At 39.7% G+C, this 20,937-nt stretch overlaps 1 protein-coding gene across 6 annotated transcripts in view; it reads right to left on the bottom strand.

Moving 5' to 3' along the window:
• The window catches only part of RAVER2 (ribonucleoprotein, PTB binding 2), an 84,743-nt gene that overhangs the window by 49,770 nt on the left and 14,036 nt on the right, over window positions 1-20,937 (bottom strand). For all 6 annotated transcript variants that reach the window (XM_053921363.2, XM_053921364.2, XM_053921362.2 and 3 more), the window contains exon 2: window positions 6,555-6,621. In XM_053921363.2, coding sequence (XP_053777338.1) covers window positions 6,555-6,621 — 67 coding nt within the window. The remainder of the gene's footprint in view (window positions 1-6,554; window positions 6,622-20,937) is intronic.

Raw genomic sequence — 20,937 nt, 5'->3', positions numbered from 1 at the left:
TACCTAAGGATATGTTTATTGCTTTTAGTGAGAGAGAAACATCGATTGGTTGTCTCTCAAACATGCTCTGACTGGAGATCAAACCTGCAACCTAGATATGCGCCCTGACTGGGGATCGAACCCATAACTTTCTGGTGAACGGGACGATGCTCAAACGAACTGAGCCACCCAGCCATGGAGCAATTTGGTACACTCATTGGATGAACCATATGGTGTGAAAAAATCACAGCGTTGTGATACTGGGCAAGTAGCTTAACTCGGAATCTTTATAAAAGAAACAAAAAAATCTGTCCTGTCTACCTAATGAAGTTGTTGCAACATCAAGCAACAAATACATGTGACAATTTGTAAAATCAAAACATGATGCAGATATAGGTTCTAAATCATGAGCTATTATACACATTCATACCTGATAAAGTTAAAATGTAGCCATAATAAATTATTTATCTGTTATAATAAAAAAAAGGAATATAGAGATTCCAAGCAATATTGTAAAAAAAGAAAGAAAAAAAGGAAAAGGTTAAAGCCCTGGTAAAAGAAACAACAAAGGGCAATCCGCAAACTACAAATAAACTGCTGTCTCAAAAGCTCCTCTTCTCTCTCCTGTTTGGAACAGACAGTGGAGTCGCTCCCTGTGAGCATTTAACTCGCCCAAATTCAATTATAGCAACATTGCAAATACGCACACAGCAAGGAGAAAAGAAGGGATTTAAATAGCACAGGCAATCCCGCCAGTCATTTCACTCAAACTGCTCTTCCCTCAACTGGTCTTGGTGCCCGTGTGGCTCTCAGAGTGTGAGCATCTCACAACACTGTGAAGTTAACATTTACAGAAACACGTGTTTTGTTTTAACACTGTCCCCGCATACAAGGAAACTACTGCCAAAGGAATAGCTAGCTTTTCCAACTTGAGGGGAAAACGGCATTGCAGCCCTTTTTGAGAGAAACCTCTTGGTTTCCAACATCCCTTTTTTAAAGACTCAGTTATTTTTATTCTGTGTCTTTCTTTCCTAAGCTGACATAAAATACCTTTTAACTCTTTTTTCAAAAACAAGCAAACAAGCCAACAATCTACAAATACTGGTTCTATTTTATATCAGCCCATGAACTTATCAGTTCATATCTGATTTGAATTCTTAGGGCACTTGAAACTTAACCATCCCCTTCCTTAGCTTTTTAAATATACTTCTTCCCGATTCTCCTCATACCTCTCCTTCCTCCATTTCCTTTTCTAGATCTTTCTCCTCCAATCACACCTATAAAGTGGTGATCCTCAGGGTGCCTTTCTGCAGAGCCACACACAGTAGTACCCGTGGCTGTATCCAACATCCCCGAGCCAGTGACTGTCCTCTTTCTCTCTCTCGGCCCTCTTCCCCTGCACACTCATGTCCATTCCCATTTACTCAGTACTATGTGCCGGGCACCATGTCAGGCACCGTGAGTGAGCTGTTGAACAAAGCACGGAAGATCCCTTTCAATAGAGCTCACGATTCAATAAAGGATGGCAGACATCTGACAAAGAGTTACAACGGTGGTGTTACCAAAGAAGAAATATGAGGGGCTATAAAAGCAATTAAGAGAGCAAAATGACCTAGGCAGGGGCTCATAGAAGGCCCCCCATACCCTGCTAACTCCCAAATCTATGTTTCTAACCCTCAGTTCCATATATATGCACAGATTCCTACATGACAAAACATAACTTACGATCTTTATCCTATCTTTGCCCCCCCAAATATCTCAACATTGCTCTTTCCTTACTCCCTATTTTAATCGGTAGCACCACAGTCACAAATCAGAAACCTGGGGGTTACCCTACACCCTATATTGCTCAGCTCCCACATAAAAAGAATCCTCAAATTCTACCCTCCAAAGAGGTCTTGAATCCACCCTCTTTTCTTTGTTCCTTTTCCACAGTGACAATAAAATGACCTCTCAAAAACAGAAGTTTGGTTGTGTCTGTTTACTGCCAAAAATGCAATGGCTTGGTACTGCCAATGAAGCCAAGCCCCAGCTCCGCTACCATGCCCTCCCAGGCCCGTCAGGCTCTGGCCCAGACTCACTAACTGCCATGCTTCCCCTTCCCTACGCAGTCCCTTCTTCTCCATAACACTCATTCCCTAGACATGGACTTGTTTCAGGCTCTTCTACACCCATTACACATCTACTCACCCTGCCCACAAGGTCTCTCCCCATGTTTTCAGCCCCCCAAAACCTGTCAGCAGATGTTCAAACACAGCCCAAGGAAATCAGGATTTCCGGGAGGCTTCCCTGATGATCTTTTCCAGTTTGAGTTAACAATTCCTATCAATCCGCTGCATTCTGATCACTGCGTGGATTGTTGTACACGTCGCACTGTATTATAACACATTTGTTCAGAGGCCTGTACCCTGCTAAGCTGTGGGCTCCCTAAACTACTAATGGATCAGTACTATCAACTACCACAGAGTCTGGCACCAAGTAGCGGCTTTGTAAGTGGTAGCTGAATGAATGAAGGTGTACCTACTGAGAGTAATAAACTTGACAACTGACAACCTCTCATTTTCCTTCCCTTAGATATCTGCATTTGCTCAACCTAAATAAGACATTTTATGGTAGAATTTAGATAAAATAAGGAAGCAAATTTTAAAGTTCAGGAAGTAGAGAAAGGAGTTCACTGATTCTCTTCTATAGCTTCTTCCATTTCTTTCCCAAAGCCACAGATTCTCTTTAAAAAAGTCCAAATTTTATTTCACATTGCCTCTTGTGGAAATGGCAGGTGTCACTCTACAGCAAAAGGGTAAGGGACTTGGAGATTAATTCCATTTCTACTTTCCTATTGAAATTTAAACATTCCCCAACTGGTCCCATCCTTTCGCAAGTCATAATTTTACTTATCCCTTTACCATTGCTTGCTCAACTAGTTAATTTATTGTTGAGATAAATTTCACGGCAAGCAGGCAAAAAATTATTTCCCTAATGTATCCTATTTTAATATCATTATTTCCTCTAACCTACTATAGTAAGGTCATAGTTTGTAAGTGTAACCAGGTTTCATTAATCTATTAATCATCTGGTCCTTCAAGCACCACCCTAGCTAGTGAGGCAACATTACTGAACACAATTATTGAGTTTCTTTGTTGGATTATTTTAGAGGGTGATTTAGGGTTAAGACTGTGTCATCTTTAACTTATCACAGTCTACAAACAAGAGATACTGACCGGTTTGGTTCATGGACAGCCTGAACTTCACAGCAGTGCACTCCCATGGACCCCTCAGCCTTTGTATTACTGTTGTCACACATTTTATTTCTACGTGTTTTACCCTCCATAAGACAGGGTTGTTGTTTTCACTTTGAATAGTCAGTTACCTTTTCAAAAAATTTAAATATTAAGAAAAGAGTCTCTACCCACATAATAACCATATCTGTTAGCCTTCATGTTTGGTGCGGATCCAGATTTCCGTCTACTACTGTCTTCTTTCTGCTTCAAAGACTTCCTTAAACACTTTTTATAATGCAGGTCTGATGGCGAAGGATTCTTTCACCTTGTATATGACTGAAAAACCATCTTTACTTCACTCTTGTTCTTGAAGATTATTTTTGGTAGCTAACTAATTCCATACTGATCTTTTTTTTTTTTTTTACGCCCAGTAAAAAACAAGGAACGATTCTGCCGCATGGTCTTTGCACTCACATTATGCCAAGAAATCCATGGTCATCTTTATATTTGTCCCTTTTTTTTAGCTGCTTTTAAGATTTCCTCTTTATAACTAAGTGCATGCAGTTTGATTACAATGTGCTTTGTTGTTTTCTTTGTTTTTGTGCTTGGGGTTGGTTAGGGTCTGCAGACCTTTGGGTTTAGGGTTTTCACAAAATGTGGAAATTTTTCAACCTTTAATTCTTTAAATTTTTTTCCTGCAGTCCCCCTACCCTCTTCCAGAGACTACAATTACTCTAATAGTAGGACTCCTGAAGTCGTCCAACAGCTCGCTGGTATTCTGTTCATGTTTTAATAGCTTTTTTCCCCACTCTCTGTTCCATTTGAGGTAGTTTTTATCTCTACGTACTTACATTCAATAATCTTTTCTTCTGAAATGTCTACTCTGCTGTTAACTCCACCTACTGCATTTTTATCTCAGACATTATAATTTTCATCTTGAGAAAGCTAACTTGGTATCTTTTTTAGTATTTTATTTATTCATTTTTAGAGAGAGGGGAAGGGAAGGAGAAAGAGAGGGAGAGGAACATCAATGTGTGGTTGCCTCTCATGCGCCCCCTACCAGGGACCTAGCCCACAACTCAGGCATGTGCCCCAACCAGGAACTGAACCAGTGACCCTTTGGTTCACAGGCCAGCACTCAATCCACCGAGCCATACCAGCCAGGGTGGTATTTTTCAATTATCTTCTATATTGCCATTTAATATGTTCAAACGTTACTATAATCTCTTGTACAGATGGAACACTGTTATAAAAACTATTTTAATGTCCATTTTCATTAATTCCTCTGTTTCAATTCCAAGTAGTTTTGACTGATTACTCTTCTCCTTATTGTCATGTCTAGTAATTTTTTATTTGATGCCAGACACTGTAACTGTTACCTCGTTGGATGCTGATGTTTTTGTATTTTTAAAAATATTCTTAAGTTTAGTTCTAGGATGTGGTTAAGTTACTAGGAAACAGCTTGATTCTTTCTGGTCTCACTTTTAAATTTTGTTAGGTGAGACCAGAATTAATTTTCTTGACTCTTGAGTCAAGACCCTTCTGAATACTCCTTCTGATGCACCATGAATTATGAGGTGTATCACCCTGGCTGTTGGAAATACCACTATTCTTGGCCCTGTATGAGCCCTGAAGACTGTTATCTCTAAATATTGACAAGTATCTTTGTCAATATTTACCGATCATATGTTATGTACAATTTCAGTGTTACTAAATACTGACAAAGATACTTGTCAATATTTAGTAACACTGAAATTGTATATAACATATGACCCAGTAGTTTACTTGTGGAGAAACCATGGCAATGTATATTAGAAGACAAACAAAAGGATATTGATTGAAGCATTATTTGAAATACTGAAAAGGTTAAAGCTTCCTAAATGCCTACCAGTAATGAATAGATTTATCAACAGTGACAAATTCACAGCACAGAATAATAGGTAGTTTTAATCAGGGAACTAGAGCTATATATGAACACGAAAAGACCTGAAAATAAGGTTGAGTTAAAAAAGAGTTACTAAATGAAACATACAGAATACCATTTATGTAATGTTTTAAAAACACTGAGAACTCCACTATTAATTATACCTAGAGTTTAACAAAATTATAGGTATTAGTCAGGGTAGTCTGACAACAAATAGCTTCACAATCTCAATGGCTTCACAAAACAAAGGGCTTTGTCGTTGCTGTTGTTGACGTTACACATCTCATGCTGAAAGGAAGAAAGGAGGATGCAGGCTTCTCCCATCACAGTCACTCTGGGACCTAAGCTGAGGGGCTGCATCTCCCTCGATTACTTTCGCAGGGAGAAGGGGGACAAGTGAACCACGTGCGGGCCCTGAAATCTCCGACCTGGAAGAGATACGTGTCATTTCCATTCACACTTTGTGCATCAAAAACCAAACCACACGTCCATGCCTGACTTCACAGAGGGCCAGAGAAGGCCCGTCTCACCTCACACCCAGAAGAAACAGAACAAGAGTCTGTGACAGCCCCAATGACTGCCACAGCACAACGGCAAAGTATAGAAAGTGTGCACCGAGTCGCTAGGGGCTGGCCCGCAGGCAAGGAGGGAAAGAAGGGATGGAGTCAGAGACAGGGAGAAACTGCAGTTCGCCTTCATCTGGAACATTCTTATTTTTAATTTTTTAAAGTTAGAAAAAAATAAATGAAGACTTCCTGACCATACTACCAGACACTTTTATGCAACAAATCTACATTAAGGCTCCAGCATGTGTGTGTGTGTGTGTGTGTGTGTGTGTGTATACTTTAAAGACAAAAATTCTTTAAACATTAAAAAAATATTTTTATAAAACATTTGCTAATTTGTGAATGGATATGTGCATAGTGGTTCTATCATCCTCCATACTTTTCCTTACTTTATCATCTCAAAAAAAAGTTTTTTAGACATTTACATTATCTTATGTAAACAAAGGAAATAATCTAGATTAGTCTTTTAATACCACAGATATAAAACTAATACCCAGGAAAATTAAGCAATATCCCCAATTGGCCCAGCTAAGGTCATACAGTTTATTCACCGAGTCTAGTAATAAATTATTAAAACTGAAGATAAAAAGCCTACAAAGAATACTCATAATAATAACATTAAAACCTATAACACTAGAATAGTCATCATAAAAATTCATAAGGCTCTAGTAACACTATATTAATTAATGTGATTAAAATATAGGATACTAATCTTCAGAAAATAAATTTTATGAGTTACATTTATATGGTTTAATGCTTAACAGTTTCAGTGATTAGCTTAAGAATGAAAAGACACTATGCTTTTTTGTTTTATAATGACTAATGTACAATCAAAATGGAATCAGATGCTTTGAACTGAAATTTTACCTGTGCGCTTATTTCTGTCCACATAACAATACTTTAACTCATAGTCTTGTAATAAATCATGAACTTCCTGAAAGAGACCAAACATGAATCCAATTAGCACACAAATGCAGTTAGTGCACAATCCAGGTGCATTCGCCCACCACCATTACCGCCGCCCTCCCATGTAAAAATCTGCCATGAATTTCTACAACTTATTTAAATTAAAAGCATTTAAAGCCCACTAGACATGACACCAACCTACCTCTCCAAATGCATCTCCAATACAACCCCTACACATTCCCACATTCCTGTTCGAAGGACTGCTCATTGCCCCATGACTACGTCACATACCGTCCTCAGCCTGAATTCCTATTGACACGGGTACCCTGACCTAGCATGGGGCAAACATACCGCCAAAGCTCCCACACTTGACCTGAAAGCACCTGCATACTTTGAAATCTCAGCTCAAGTGTTCTTCCAGGAATCTTTTCCCAATTCTTTTCCACAGGATATGACCTTTCCCACAACTATGCTAACAATGGTCACACAGAAGAAAAAATTGATATTAACATTTGTACTTATGTACTACACACTAAGTTCTTGACAAGTAATAAATCTTTAGATGCTTGTAGTACCAGTATGGAGAATAAATAATTGTAGACTGCAAACCTAACTTCGAGACCCTGGGTATGAAAACAAGTAACTCCCACCAAGGTATGGTACAGTTCAGTTTGTTTCCCCAAGACGTTAACCTGGCCTTCCGGTTCGTTCTGCTCCTATTATTAATCTAGTCTTAACTTGTGTCTTGTTTTGTTTTTTTTTTTAAGATTTCATTTATTTATTTTTAGGGAAGGGGGAAGACAGGAAGAGGGAAACATTAGTGCATGGCTGCTTCTCACACGTCCCCCTGCAACCCAGGGATGTGCCCTGACAGGGAATCAAAGCAGTAACCCTTTGGTTTGCAGGCCAGCACTCAATCCACTGAGCCACACCAGCCAGGGCATGAACTTGTTTCTTCTGATATCATCCATCCAGCTGGGAGCCTGAAAAAGTACATTTCTATTTCTAGTCCCTCCTGTTACATTGATATACTTGAGCACAGGAACTATATTTCATGTATTTGTAATTACCTGTATTGTTTTGCATATACTAGACACTCAAATACACATTAAAGTGAATACAATTTAATTTTTTTAACACTGAATTGACATTTGGCCTTGAAAAAATATACTCTTAATGTACAACAGACGCAGTTATTATTTTTTAAAGGAACTAGACTTCCACACAGGTGGACATTCTGACCTCAGATTGGAGAGTTACAGCCAACCTGTTCTATATTGCAAATAAATAAACCAAATATACACAAGTGCTAGTATTTTAAGTTTACAATCTAAACTAATTAATTCAATAGTAATTCTTATTACCACTGTTATAGTTAATACTCATTTAGCTTTTACTAGATACCAGAGCACTGAACTTACCCCTTTCATTAAAAATCAGGAAACTAGAACAGAGCAAATTCAAGTAGCTTGTCAAAGTCCTACACTTGGTAACCTGCTGAGTGAAGATTCACCTGCCAGTCTGGTTCCAGGACTATACTCTTCACCTCTATGCCATACTGCTCATTCCTTCCAGTATTAATTAAAAATAGTACACGACCACTAATAGTTACAAACACAGTATCACTACTGCCCTAGTAAGTAATCATATGGGAAATAAATAAACGGACAGTTACAAGTTAAGAAATATTTTCCTTTTAGCCCAGAGCGAGGGGGGAAAGGGTGATATGACAGACGAAGGACATAAACAAAATGCTGGGCCTTTTGGCTCCCCGAGCAGCGCCAGGGTGGTTGGCAAGAACAAGCGCTTTGCAAAAGGCGGCAAAAAGAAAGACAAGAAGGAACTGGTTGATCTATTTTCTAAGAAAGGCTGGTATAATGTGAAAACACTGTTATGTTGAATATAAGAAATACTGGGGAAAACTAGTCACAAAGACTCAAGGAACCAAAACTGCATGGATGATCCCAAGGGTCATGTTTCTGAAGTAAGCCTAGCAGTTCTGCAAAACGATGAAGTTGCATTTAGAAAATTCAAGCTAATTACTGAGGATGTCCAGGGCAAAAAGTGCCTAACCAATTTCCATGGGGTGGATCTTACCGTGCCGCCATGGTCAAAAAGTGGCAGGCCACGACTGGAGCCCATGTTGATGCCGAGACTACTGATGGTCATTCGATTCACCTATTCTGAGCTGGTTTTACTACAACACTGAGCCATCAGATGTGAAAGACCTCTCCCGTGCTCAGCATCAACAGGCCTTCCCATCTGGAGGAGATGGTGGAAATCATGACTTAAGAGGGGCAGGAGAATGACTTCAAAGAAAGTGGTCAATAAATTAATTCCAGATAGCACTGGAAAAGGCAGAGGAAAAGCTTTCCAGTCTATTTATCTGTTCCATGATGTCTTTGTCAGCGAAGTCAAAGTGCCGAAGCCCACGTTTGAACTGAGAAACCTCACGGAGCTTCATGGTGAAGGTGGCAGTTCTGGAAAGCTACTGGGGAGGAGACAGGTGCTGAAGTTGAATGAACTGTTGGATATGAGTCCCCAGTCCAAGAATCTGTTGAAAACTCAGACATTGAACGGTGACAAATTAAAAAAACCCTATTTGTGGGAAAGAAACACAAAACAATGCTGGGTGACAAAAAATGTGATTACAAGAAAGAAAGATAAGACAAGAAAGATAAAAAAGGTAAAGCTGGTAATTTAGTATTCCTAATTAGCAAGTCAATATTAGAAGCGATTAAAAATATATATACTTACCAATTCTGTAAAATATTATTTGATAAATTATATAGTAATATGATCAATAAACAGAGTTTATATATTACTATGGTAATGTTTTATCTTGTAAACTCTGATGGTTTCTAGGACTTAAAGGGCTGGCCCCCACACTCACATGTACTGGTTGAGAGAATCTAGAGGGATATCTCAGGTGCAAAGGTGCCTCCTGAAGAGCAAGGGTCTCAACCCCATGCTGGGATTCCCCAGCCCAGATCACCAGAGCCGGGAAGAGGAGCCCACATGACATCTGGTTGTGAAAATCAGTGGGGATTCTTTCCACCAGGAAGAGATGAGAGTTGATTAGAGACCTAGGCACCATCTTAAGGGCCAGCGCACAAAATTTTGTCTGTGGTCATTCTCCCAGGGCTCTGGTGGAGGGAAGGTGACTAAGAACAAACTGGAGTCATTCCAAGAAAAATTGGGTTGCATGGCCCCAAGGAGAGATCTGGACAGCCAGCCCCCAAGGTCTCTGTGCAGACTTCTGTGCTGAGTCCCTGTCCCACACACCCACAGATGCCATCTTCTCTGGGCGGAGCACTCCTATCCTTACAGTACCAGCCTGGGGAGTGCACTAATCCAGTCTTCTAACTACCAATGGCCCATGCCAAGCTCTCCACCTGCAGAGAAGTCTGTTGCAGTTAGGGCACAGTGTGCTCCGCCTTGGGGAACAATGAGGAAGACCCAGCCAAACCCAGGCGTAGACAAGAATCTTGGACAGACACTGAGTTACGTGACTCCACAGCAGGGGCCATTCTTCCCCCTGCACGCCAGCAGTGCCATAACCCAACAGGAGACCCACTAGCCCCGCCCTGCCCAGCAGAAAAGTCTGCTGGCTGTACCTGTAGTGCACTTTTTCTTGAAGCCCTTGTTGGAGTCTTAGACAGGCACTGTTAAACAAAGGGAGAAACTGACAGTAATACAATTATAATAGAGGATTTTAACACCTCACTGACATCAATGGATAGATCTTCCAGGCAGAAAATCAACAAGGATACAGCAGCCTTAAACAACACACTAGACAAGATGATTCAACTGATATTTTCAGAGCATTTTGCCCCAAAGCAGCAGAATATAAATTCTTGTGAAGTGCACATGGAATATTCTCTATAATAGACCACATGTTAGGATACAAGTCTCAATAAATTCAAGAACATTGAAATAATATCAAGTATCTTTTTTGACTACAATAGTATGAAACTAGAAATCGATCAAAGAAACAACTGAAAAGGGCACATACACATGGAGGCTAAATAACATGTTACCAAACAATGACTGGATTAACAGTAAGATCAGGGGAGAAATCAAAAACTACCCTGAGATGAATAAAAATGAAAACACAACGATGTAAAATCTATAGGACATGGTGAAAGCAGTCCTAAGAGGGAAATTCAAAGCAATACAGGCCTGCCTCATGAAACAGGAAAAACCTAAAATAAACAGTCAAATCTTACACCTAAAGAAAATTAAAAAAAAAAAAAAAAAACAAATCCCAAAGTGAATAGAAGGAGGGAAAGAATAAAGATCAGAGCAGAAATAAATGGAAGAGTCAAAAAATACAAAAGATCAATGAAACCAGTAACTGGTCCTTTGAAAAGATACCAAAATTGATAAATCTTTAACCAGACCCATCAACAAAAAAGGAGAACCCAAATAAGTAAAATCAGAAATGACAGAGGAGAAGTAACAACTGACACCACTGAAATACAAAGGATTGTAAGAACATCTTACAAACAACTACATGCCAACAAACTGGACAATTTGGAAGAGACAAATTCCTGGAAACACACACTCTTCCAAAACTGAATCACGAAGAAACAGAAAATCTAAGCAGACCAATTATAATTAATGAAAATGAAGCAGTAATCAAAAAACTCCCTGCAAAATAAAGTCTTGGACTGAATGGCTTTACATTTTAATTTCATCAAATATTCAAAGAAGAACTAACACGTATACTTCTTAAACTACTTCAAAAAATTCAAGAAAGGGGAGGACTTCCAAGCTCATCTTCTGAGGCCAGCACTTTCCTGGCTACAAAACCAGAAAAAGACACTACAAAGAAAGAAAATATCCCTGAAGAACATAGATGCAAAAATCCTCAATAAAATATGAGTGAAACAAATCCAGCAATACATTAAAAACATCATATACCATGATCAAGTGGAATTTATTCCTGGGATGCAAAATTGGTACAATATCTGCAAATTAACCAACATGCTAGCAGCACATAGACAAAATGAATGATAAAAATCACATGATCATTATCAATAAACTCAGAAAAAGCATTTGACAAAATGCAGCATCTTTTTATGATCAAAAAGTCTCAGCGAAGTGGGACTAAAGGGAACATACCTAAACATAATAAAGGCCATATATGACAGACCCACAGCCAACACTGTAAATTAATAGGCAGAAACTAAAAGTGTTTCCCATAAGATCAGGAACAAGACAGTGATGACTCTTATTCAAAATAGTACTGGAAGCCCTAGCCAGAAATCAGACAAGAAGAAGAAATAGAAGGCATCTAAACCAGAAATGAGGAAGTAAAATTGTCAATATCTGCACATGGCATGACACTGTATATAGAGAACCCTAAAGATTCCACAAAAAAACTACTAGAACTGATAAATGAAGTCAGTAAAGTAGCATGATAAAAAATTAATATTCAGAAATTGGTAGCATTTCTATACACCAATAATAAACTATCCTAAAGGGAAACAAAGAAAATTATCCCATTTACACTGTATCAAAAAAAAGAAATAAACATAACAATGGAGATAAAAGACCTGTACTTGGAAAATTATAAAATACTGAAGAGATTGAAAACAATACAAATAAATGGAAGCATGTATCATGCTCATGTAGAAAGAATCAACTTAATTAAAATATCCATACTCCCTAAATCAATCTACAGATTCAATGCAATTCGTATCAAAATACCAATAGTGCATTCCACAGAATTAGGAAAAAAAAAGAAGAATTCATATAAAACCTCAAAAGACCTTGAATAACCTCAGAAATATTAAGAAGACCAAAGTTGGAGTTATCATGCTACCTGATTTCAAACTATACCACAAGGCTATTGTAATCAAAACAGTGTAACACTGGCATAAAAACAGACATACAGATAAATGGAATAGAACAGAGAGCCAAGAAATAAACCCACACCTATATGGTCAATTAATATTTGACAAAAGAGGCAAGAACATACAATGGTGTAAAGACAGTGTAGTCAATAAATGGTGTTAAGAAAACTGGAATGATACATGCAAAAATAAAACTAGAGAGCTTCTGGCCAAGACGGAGGTATAAGTAGATACACTTCGCCTCCTCGCACAATCAAAAGAAGGATAACAACCAATTTAAAAAACAAAAAACAACCAGAACTGACAGAAAATCGAACTGTATGGAAGTCCAACAGCTAGGGAGTTAAAGAAGAAACATTCATCCAGACCAGTAGGAGGGGCAGACACAGGCAGCCAGGGCAGAGAAAACATGAGGCCAGGTGGAGGCTGGCAGATGGGGCTGTCCTCTATTTGCCTGCGGATAAAAACCGGGAGGAACGAGGGAGCAAGATCAAGCAACCCAGGGCTCCAGCACTGGGAAAATTAAAGCCTCATAACTGCTGGCTGTAAAAATCTGTGGGGGTTTCAGTGGCAGACAAGTCCACTCACCTGGGAATCAGCACTGGGGCAGCACCTGGAAGGGTGTCACTTGCTTGTGGGAAGCAGAGGAGTGACTGAAAGTGGAGCGAGAGCCAAGCAAGTGGCATTGTTCTCTCTCTGACCCCTCCTCATAACCTCTGGCTGTAAAAATCTGTGGTGGTTGTGGCAGTTTTTCAAACTGCCGGTCTCTCAGGAGAGTCTGTTTGAGGGATTCACAGGGTCCTAGAACCTACACAAGCTCACCCACTCAGGGAATCGGCACCAGGGCAGCAACTGGAAGGGTCACTAGCAGGAAGTGGGGGAAGTGACTGGAATCAGGGCAAGAGCAGAGCAAGAAGCATTGTTTTGTCTCTGACCCCTCCCCCACATCAGCACCACAACACAGCAAAACAGGTTGGCTTCACCTAGCGCTCACCTGAGCTCCGCCCCTTACAATGTATTAGTGTACCGAGACAAAGAAATATGGCCCAAATGAAAGAACAGATCAAAACTCCAGAAAAAGAACTGAGTAAAACTGATGCAAACCTATCAGATGGAGAGTTCAAATCACTGGTAATCAGGATGCTCAGAGAAATGACTGACTATAGCCACCAAATAAAGGAAGAAGTGAAAGCCATACAAAGTGAAATAAAGAAAAATATACAGAGAACCAACAGTGAAGGGAAGGAAACCGGGACTCAAATCAACGATTTGGAACAAAAGGAAGAAATAAACATTCAACCGGAACAGAATGAAGAAACAAGAATTCAAACAAAAATGAGGAGAGGATGAGGAACCTCCAGGACAACTTTAAACACTCTGACATCCGAATCACAGGGGTGCCAGAAGGAGAACTTCCCAATCTGGCAAAGGAAATAGACTTCCAGGAAGTCCAGGAAGCTCAGAGAGTCCCAAGGAAGCACACACCAAGGCACATCATATCTACATTACCCAAGATTAAAGATAAGGAGAGAATCTTAAAAGCAGCAAGAGAAAAGGAGAGAGTTACCTACAAAGGAGTTCCCATAAGACTATCAGCTGATTTCTCAGAAGAAACCTTGCAGGCAAGAAAGGGCTGGCAAGAAATATTCAACGTCATGAAAAGCAAGGACCTACATCCTTATTATATGAAATGTTAAAGGGACTTATCTAAGAAAAAGATCAAAACTATGAACAGTAAAATGACAACAAACTCACAACTATCAACACCTGAAAAAAAAAACTAAGCCATCAACTAGAACAGGAACAGAATCATAGAAATGGAGATCACATGGAGGGTTATCAGCTGGAGCGGAAAGGGAGAGAATGGGGGAAAAGGTTCGGGGAATAAGAAATATAATTTCTAGGTACAAAGTAGTCAGGAGGAGGTTAAGAATAATCGTATAGGAAATGGAGAAGCCAAAGAACTTATATGTATGACCCATGGACATGAATTAAGGGGGTGAATGCTGGAGGGAATGGGGGTAATGGGCAGAGGGGTATAAAGCAGAGAAAAAAGGGATAACTGTAATAGCATAATCAATAAAATATACTAAATTAAATAAATAAATAAAACTAGAACACCTTCTTACACCACATGCAAGAATAAACTCAGAATGAATTAAATACTTCTAAGATTTGAAACCATAAAACTCCCAGGGGAACAAAAACATAGGCAGTAAAATCTCTGACATTTCTTGTAGCAATTTTTAAAAAATATATCTCCTTGGGGAAATGAAACAACAAATAAATAAACAAACGGGACTACATCAAACTGAAAGTTTTTGCACAGGAAAGGAAAACATCAACAAAGCAAAAAGACAACCTACTAAATGGGAGAAGATATTTGCCAATGATATAACTGATAGCAGGTTAATATCCAAAATTTTAAAAATTCATAAAGCTTAGTGCTAGGAGGAAAAAAAACATTTAAAAAGTAGGCAGACGACCCAAAGAGATACTTTTCCAAGGAAGACATACAGGCCAACAGACATGAAAAGTTGCTCAGCATCACTCATCATTGCAGGAATGCAAACCAAGATGGCAATGAGATACCGTGTCACACCCGTCAGAATGGGCATCATCAGTAAATTAACCAACAAGTGTTGGCAAGAATGTGGAGAAAAGGGAACCCTCCCGCACTCTTGGTGGGAATGCAGATTTGTGCACCCACTATGGATAATTGTGAGGAGGCACCTCAAAAAAATTAAAATGGAATTATGACCCAGCATTTCACTTCTGGTAATACGTGTATCCAAAGAAACCGGAAACACCAAACTGAAAGAATATGTGCACTTCCATGTTGTTGCAGCATTACTTAGAATAGCCTAGAAACGGAAGCAGCCCAGGTGTTCACCAAGTGGACAAACATGCTGCGACACATATACACAATGGAATGCTATTTGGCCGTAAAAGAAAGTAAGGTCTCACCTTTTGCAAAAGCATGGGTAGACCTGGAGGGTATTATGCTAAAAGAAGTAAGTCCATCAGAGAAAGACAAGTACCATATGATTTTACTTACATGTGGAATCTGAAGGGCAAAATAAATGAACAAACAAAACAAAAAGAGACTCATAGATACAGAGAACAAACTTATGGTTGACAGGGGTGAGGGCTGGGAGGCTGGATGAAAAAGGTGAAGAAGGGATTAAGGAGTACAAGCTGGTAGTTACAGAGTAGTTACAGGGATGCAGGTTACAGCATAGGGAATATAGTCGGCAATATTGTGGTAACTATGTACGGGGGGCAGGTAGGTGCCCCCATATCAAGTGAATTACTCTGTATAGTACGTGATTGTCTAACCTCTATGCTGTACGTCTGAAATTGATACAGAACAGTATTGACTATGAACTGTAATTTAAAAAACAAACAAACACATTCTGCATTCTTCACTAAGAAAAGGCAACCCTCTCAACAGCATTATGTATACATCTTGCCAATCAGCTAATCCAATACTTTATGGAGACAGTGACATGGGTTGTTTGAAGAGATGCCGTGTGTGCTTTCTAGCTGCGCAGACTGTAATCTCTCATTCCGCTGGTTAACAGCTGTCAAATGCCAGATAAAGAAAACTTGATTCAGCTCTTCACATTATCAAGTACCCGTGAACTAATGACAGGCTATGTTACTAAGTCAAGAGATTTGCCTGTGAGATCTCAAGTATTCAAAGATGCGTTTTCCAACTTAGAAATTCAATTTTTAACATACGTATATTTCTAACCATGGCTTTTCTGTGTCTCAGACGTGGAATGCAGATTTTGCCAACTTGGAAACCTAACAAAGCTTCCTGCAAAGAAAAAAAAGATTATTTTTCTCCAAGTCCTGATTGTTTTGACCCAGGCAAAAGTGGGTCACCCTTCAATTTGAGCCTTGGAAAGGTGGCCAAATTAAAAACTTAAAACCTAAAAGAGTCCTAACAACCATTATCCAAAATTCTACCATGCTCCACCACACAGAACCAAAAGGACTAAAATTTTGTCTCCCTTTACTAATCCAGCTTTAGGACATTTCTATTAACTTACAAGTTAATTTTCAGAAACAATGTAGCACTGTTGATGAAAAAACACTTTGTCTTCTGACCATCAATATCACTTACAAATCTCTTACAGTAAAATGAGTTCATCAAAATTGATAATATTAGATTGCTTTAGTAGCCTATTTCCAGACCAGATTCACTATCACTCCCTGGAATTAAATGAAAATTTTGCATATATTCAATGTCTCCTGGACAGAGGATCAATAGCTTTCAAAGCAGTTTGTCAGTGACCCTCCAAAAGTTAAAACACTATCATTCCAGTTGGTCTGGACTTCTTCCTGAATGAAATCCCGCCATAGTTTTAAACCTGTATCACACTGTCTTCTAAGTCCTTCACAGACGTACTTTCACTTAAAAGTTATTTTTCTTTGTAAGAAAGGCTTTCATAGATTAAAGCATTCTGCTCTTAAATTCTACCTTTATGGAATTAAAAAAAAAAGAACCAAATATCTCTGTTGATTTTCTTTTGAAATTTTAAGGGGATTTTTTAAATATGAAAAGATTATCTGCAACAGACATTCAGTTATAAGGCATAATAATGAAATAAGTTCCCAGGAACTCACCCCTCAACTTAAAGGTTAGAACATTAGCAACATAGTTCCATGGACTCCTGCATGCGTTGGCTAGTTCATCCTGCCACTTCCCACCACGTAGGTATGGGGTCCCTCACGTGGGGATCTATCTCCAAACAATGTTGTTCTGTTTTACAGTCATACCTGGGTACTCGTCGTCCTCAGAACTGGTCAAGCCCTGTAAGCCTTGCATTTTGACGAGAAAAAATATGTTTCAGCACCCAGCACTTGCTCAGGACTGGTCACACTTGCTAGAAGTTGTGTGAGACACAGCGCTGCCACACCAGAGAAAATGATCCACCACTTGCTGCGTTTGGTACTCTTTGGTTTCGGCACTAGTTCCAGAACAAACTAACGACAAGTACCGAGATACCACCGTACTTGTTTCTGAGCTTTATAAAAATGGTCTTAGGCGAGTTTTAATCTTTTGTGCATTGCTTTTTATACACAATATTATGATTTGAAATTTCACTCACATTGCATGTGACCGTTCATTGATTCACTACTAGTTTATTATCTCGTTCTGTAACTGCAGTATGGTTTATGTATCTATTTTGCTATCAATGAATATTTGGCTGGTTTATAGGTTCTTATTTTTGGCTACTTACATTTAAAAAAAAACTACTATCCCATTCCTATAAATTTTACATACGTATTTCCGGGTGTTCATGTTTAAGAATTTCTGAAGGAATGAAATTCCTGGGATGTGCACACGCAAATGACCGTCGTCGTATCAAAGTGCCAACCTGTTGCTGGAACTGTTTTCCTGTTTACATTCCCATTAACGGCACCTGAGAGTCCCACTAACCCAAGTCCTTACAATGTCTGATGTTATCTGACACTTACATTTTGTCAATTTAATGGATATAAAATTGCACATCATTGCAATCTTAATTTGCATTCCCTTAAGTAGAGCATGGTGATGGCTTTTTGTGTCAACATGGCTACAGTATACAGTTATTTAACTAAACACTAATTTAAGCATTGCTGCGAAGGCATTTCGTAGATGTGGTTGATATCTATAATCACTTTAAGTAAAGGAGATCACCTCAGATAATGTGAGTGGGCCTCATCTCATGTGCTTAAGAGCACAAGCTGACATTTCCTGGAGAAGCAGCCTGCCTGACTCAAGACCGTAGTGTCAATACCTGCCTGAGTTTCGTGTCGTCTGGTCTGCGTACAGACTTTGGACTTGCAAGCCTCCACAATCAGTTGGTCAGTCAGTCAGTCAGTCAATCAATCAATCAATATCTCTGTGTGTAATATAAATACATATAATATAAATAGTATGTATAAGGCAGGGGCCAGTTAGCTAGATACCATGGGTCCCATTATTTCTGAGTTGCCTAGCAAGGGTTTTTCTGCGTTTTGTGTTCTCCTCTTCAACTACCTGTAAGTCACCCATTCTCCCTTCCGAAATCTAAGACCCTATACCCCTCCTTCTCTTGGGTCCAAAAATGTCTTATATACCCAATGTTGCCTTCCTGTCACTGGAATGTTCATGTCTATGTGAATCCCCATGCACATGCATTAAAGATTTGATCTTCTCCTGTTAATCTGATGGGGGAGGCAAGAGTTGGAAAATTTTGATTTCAGGTAAAAATTAATAAGCCTGGTAGTTAATGCGTGTAAAAAGCTACTCTCTCAGGAACTGCAGGTGTGGCCCACCCTGACTCCCGGAGACCACAGGCGACTGACTTTTGTGCTCCGGGAGAACACGAGTCACCGGGGGCAAACACTAGGACCGTGGGCCGAATCCGTCCCTCCACCTTGTTTTATCCGGCCCGGCACCTTGTTTCTACCCGGCAGCAGCGCCGAGCTCTTCCTTAACTGTTAAGGAGTAGTTACATGTATGCAGTCCTAAAAGTACATTCGGCCCTTTGAAGGCAACCGCTAGGCTGATGTGGCCCCACGTGGAAATGAGTTTGACACCCCTGCCATAAGTAATCAAGATGGTGTCAGGGCTATTGTGTTCCTGGGAGAGACAGTCCAGCAACCAGGACACAGATGAAGAAAATCGCCCAGGACACAGGACATGGGTAAAGAAAATGACTGGTCAGCGGATGAAAGGATGTTAGGGAAACTGCCAGACTGCAGCTTTTACCTGGTTAACCTCTTTCCTGAATTCCAAATCCCTTACTTACACTTTTTTCCCTGGAATTCCAGACCCCTTACCTATACTTTTGCCCCCCTACAAAAAAGGCTGGCTTGAAAGGAAAGGTAAGGTGGCCTGCTAGGGTAAAGACCCGCTGTCACTGTCTTCGCAGATCCCCGGCCATCTGAATAAAGCGCGCAGGAAGATTCAATCCCTGCCTCTGCTTATTGGGTCTGGTAGGTGGCAGGCGGCACGAACGCCGACTTTTCCAGTTTCAAACCCAGCCCAGCTAGGATAACTTAGAAGGTTGGGGAAAAGCATTAGTATTTTTTGCTCCCACAATATGACTGCCTTTGGTTTTTCTAGATAATCTTTTAAGTTTGAGGAAGTCCTCTTCTCTTCCTGTTTGCTGGTAAGTTTTTATTATAAAGTGTTCAATTTTATTACAAATAGGTGTTAAATTTTATTAAATGCTTTTTAAGCATCTATTGAGATGGCTTAGGTCCAGCTTCATTCCAGTGGTCACCAAATCCTTATTTCCACCTCCGACTTCTGTCCTAGGGCCCACACGTACGTAGGCTGCTGCCTGCTTGGAACTGCGCCTGGCTGCTCCACGCTAGATAATACTTATGGCAGGGGGGCCCCAACAAAGGGCTAATCACGTAACTCTTTTCATGACAGTAACTGAGTAAATGTGGTGTCAGTTTTAACTTGGCTACATTTTTAACAGCTTTCAACGCAGCTGTTTTGCTGGAAAGTTCATCTGAACACCAACTTTTTGCCAGAGCAACATTTTTACTTGGGCTCAAAAAATTTAATAAGCTTTCAGCTTTTTATTAGCAGTATAACAATAATAATTTACTGAGTGCTTACTTTGTCCCGAGCCCTTTATATACACATTATCCCATTTAGTCCTAACAACCCAATGAACTGGATTTTAAAGCTAAATTTTAATAACCAGATTTTAAAGAAGAGGATATTGAGGCCTAGGACAGTTAAGTGACTTGCGCAGTATGTGGTGGCTCTGGGACTCAAACCCAGATCAACAGACTCCAGAGCAAACATAACGAACCACCGCACGATCCTGTACCTTAGGTATCACCAAAACAAAACCAGAGTCTATGAAATACTCATCCCCATCACATTCCTCAAGTTTACTGCATCGCTGACCTCCTAAACTTAGGGGACCAGAGGGGAAAAAAGTGAGATAAAAACAGAAACAACCTATTTTAATTTTTGACAGCTAGAAATCTGATTGCATCATTCCCTTGTTTAAATATTTCAATGAATCCTCATTTCCCCTAAAATGAAATTCAAACTCCCTAATGTGGCTTACAAACTCACAGCCATCTGGTCCTGCTTCCTGTGCCAGCCTTATATTGAACCATCCCTCTCCCACTCCATGCCTCAGCCACAGTGAATGAGTTTTTGTCACACTTTTACTTGTCTTTAGGACTCGGTATGTCATGTTACCACTGCTGCAAATACTCTGTTCTTCTCTCTTTCCCTCCCTTCCCCTAGCTACCTCCTCTCCCCTGGGACTCAGCTGAGATGAGTTTCTCCAAGAATCTCTCAAGTACAGATTAGATATGCTTCCCTCGTGTTTCAACAGCATTTTTTCACTTTCCCCACCACATTTGATAGCACCTATGATCCGTATTTTAACTGCTTATATAGCTGTTATCTTCAACAGACTGTAGACTTAGCAACAGCAAACGCCACACCTCTGCCTAGTGCATGGCCG

The sequence above is a fragment of the Desmodus rotundus genome, chromosome 3, assembly GCF_022682495.2.
Source record: "Desmodus rotundus isolate HL8 chromosome 3, HLdesRot8A.1, whole genome shotgun sequence".
Lineage (NCBI taxonomy): Eukaryota > Metazoa > Chordata > Mammalia > Chiroptera > Phyllostomidae > Desmodus > Desmodus rotundus.
This window is presented reverse-complemented; position numbering and strand designations above follow the sequence as displayed.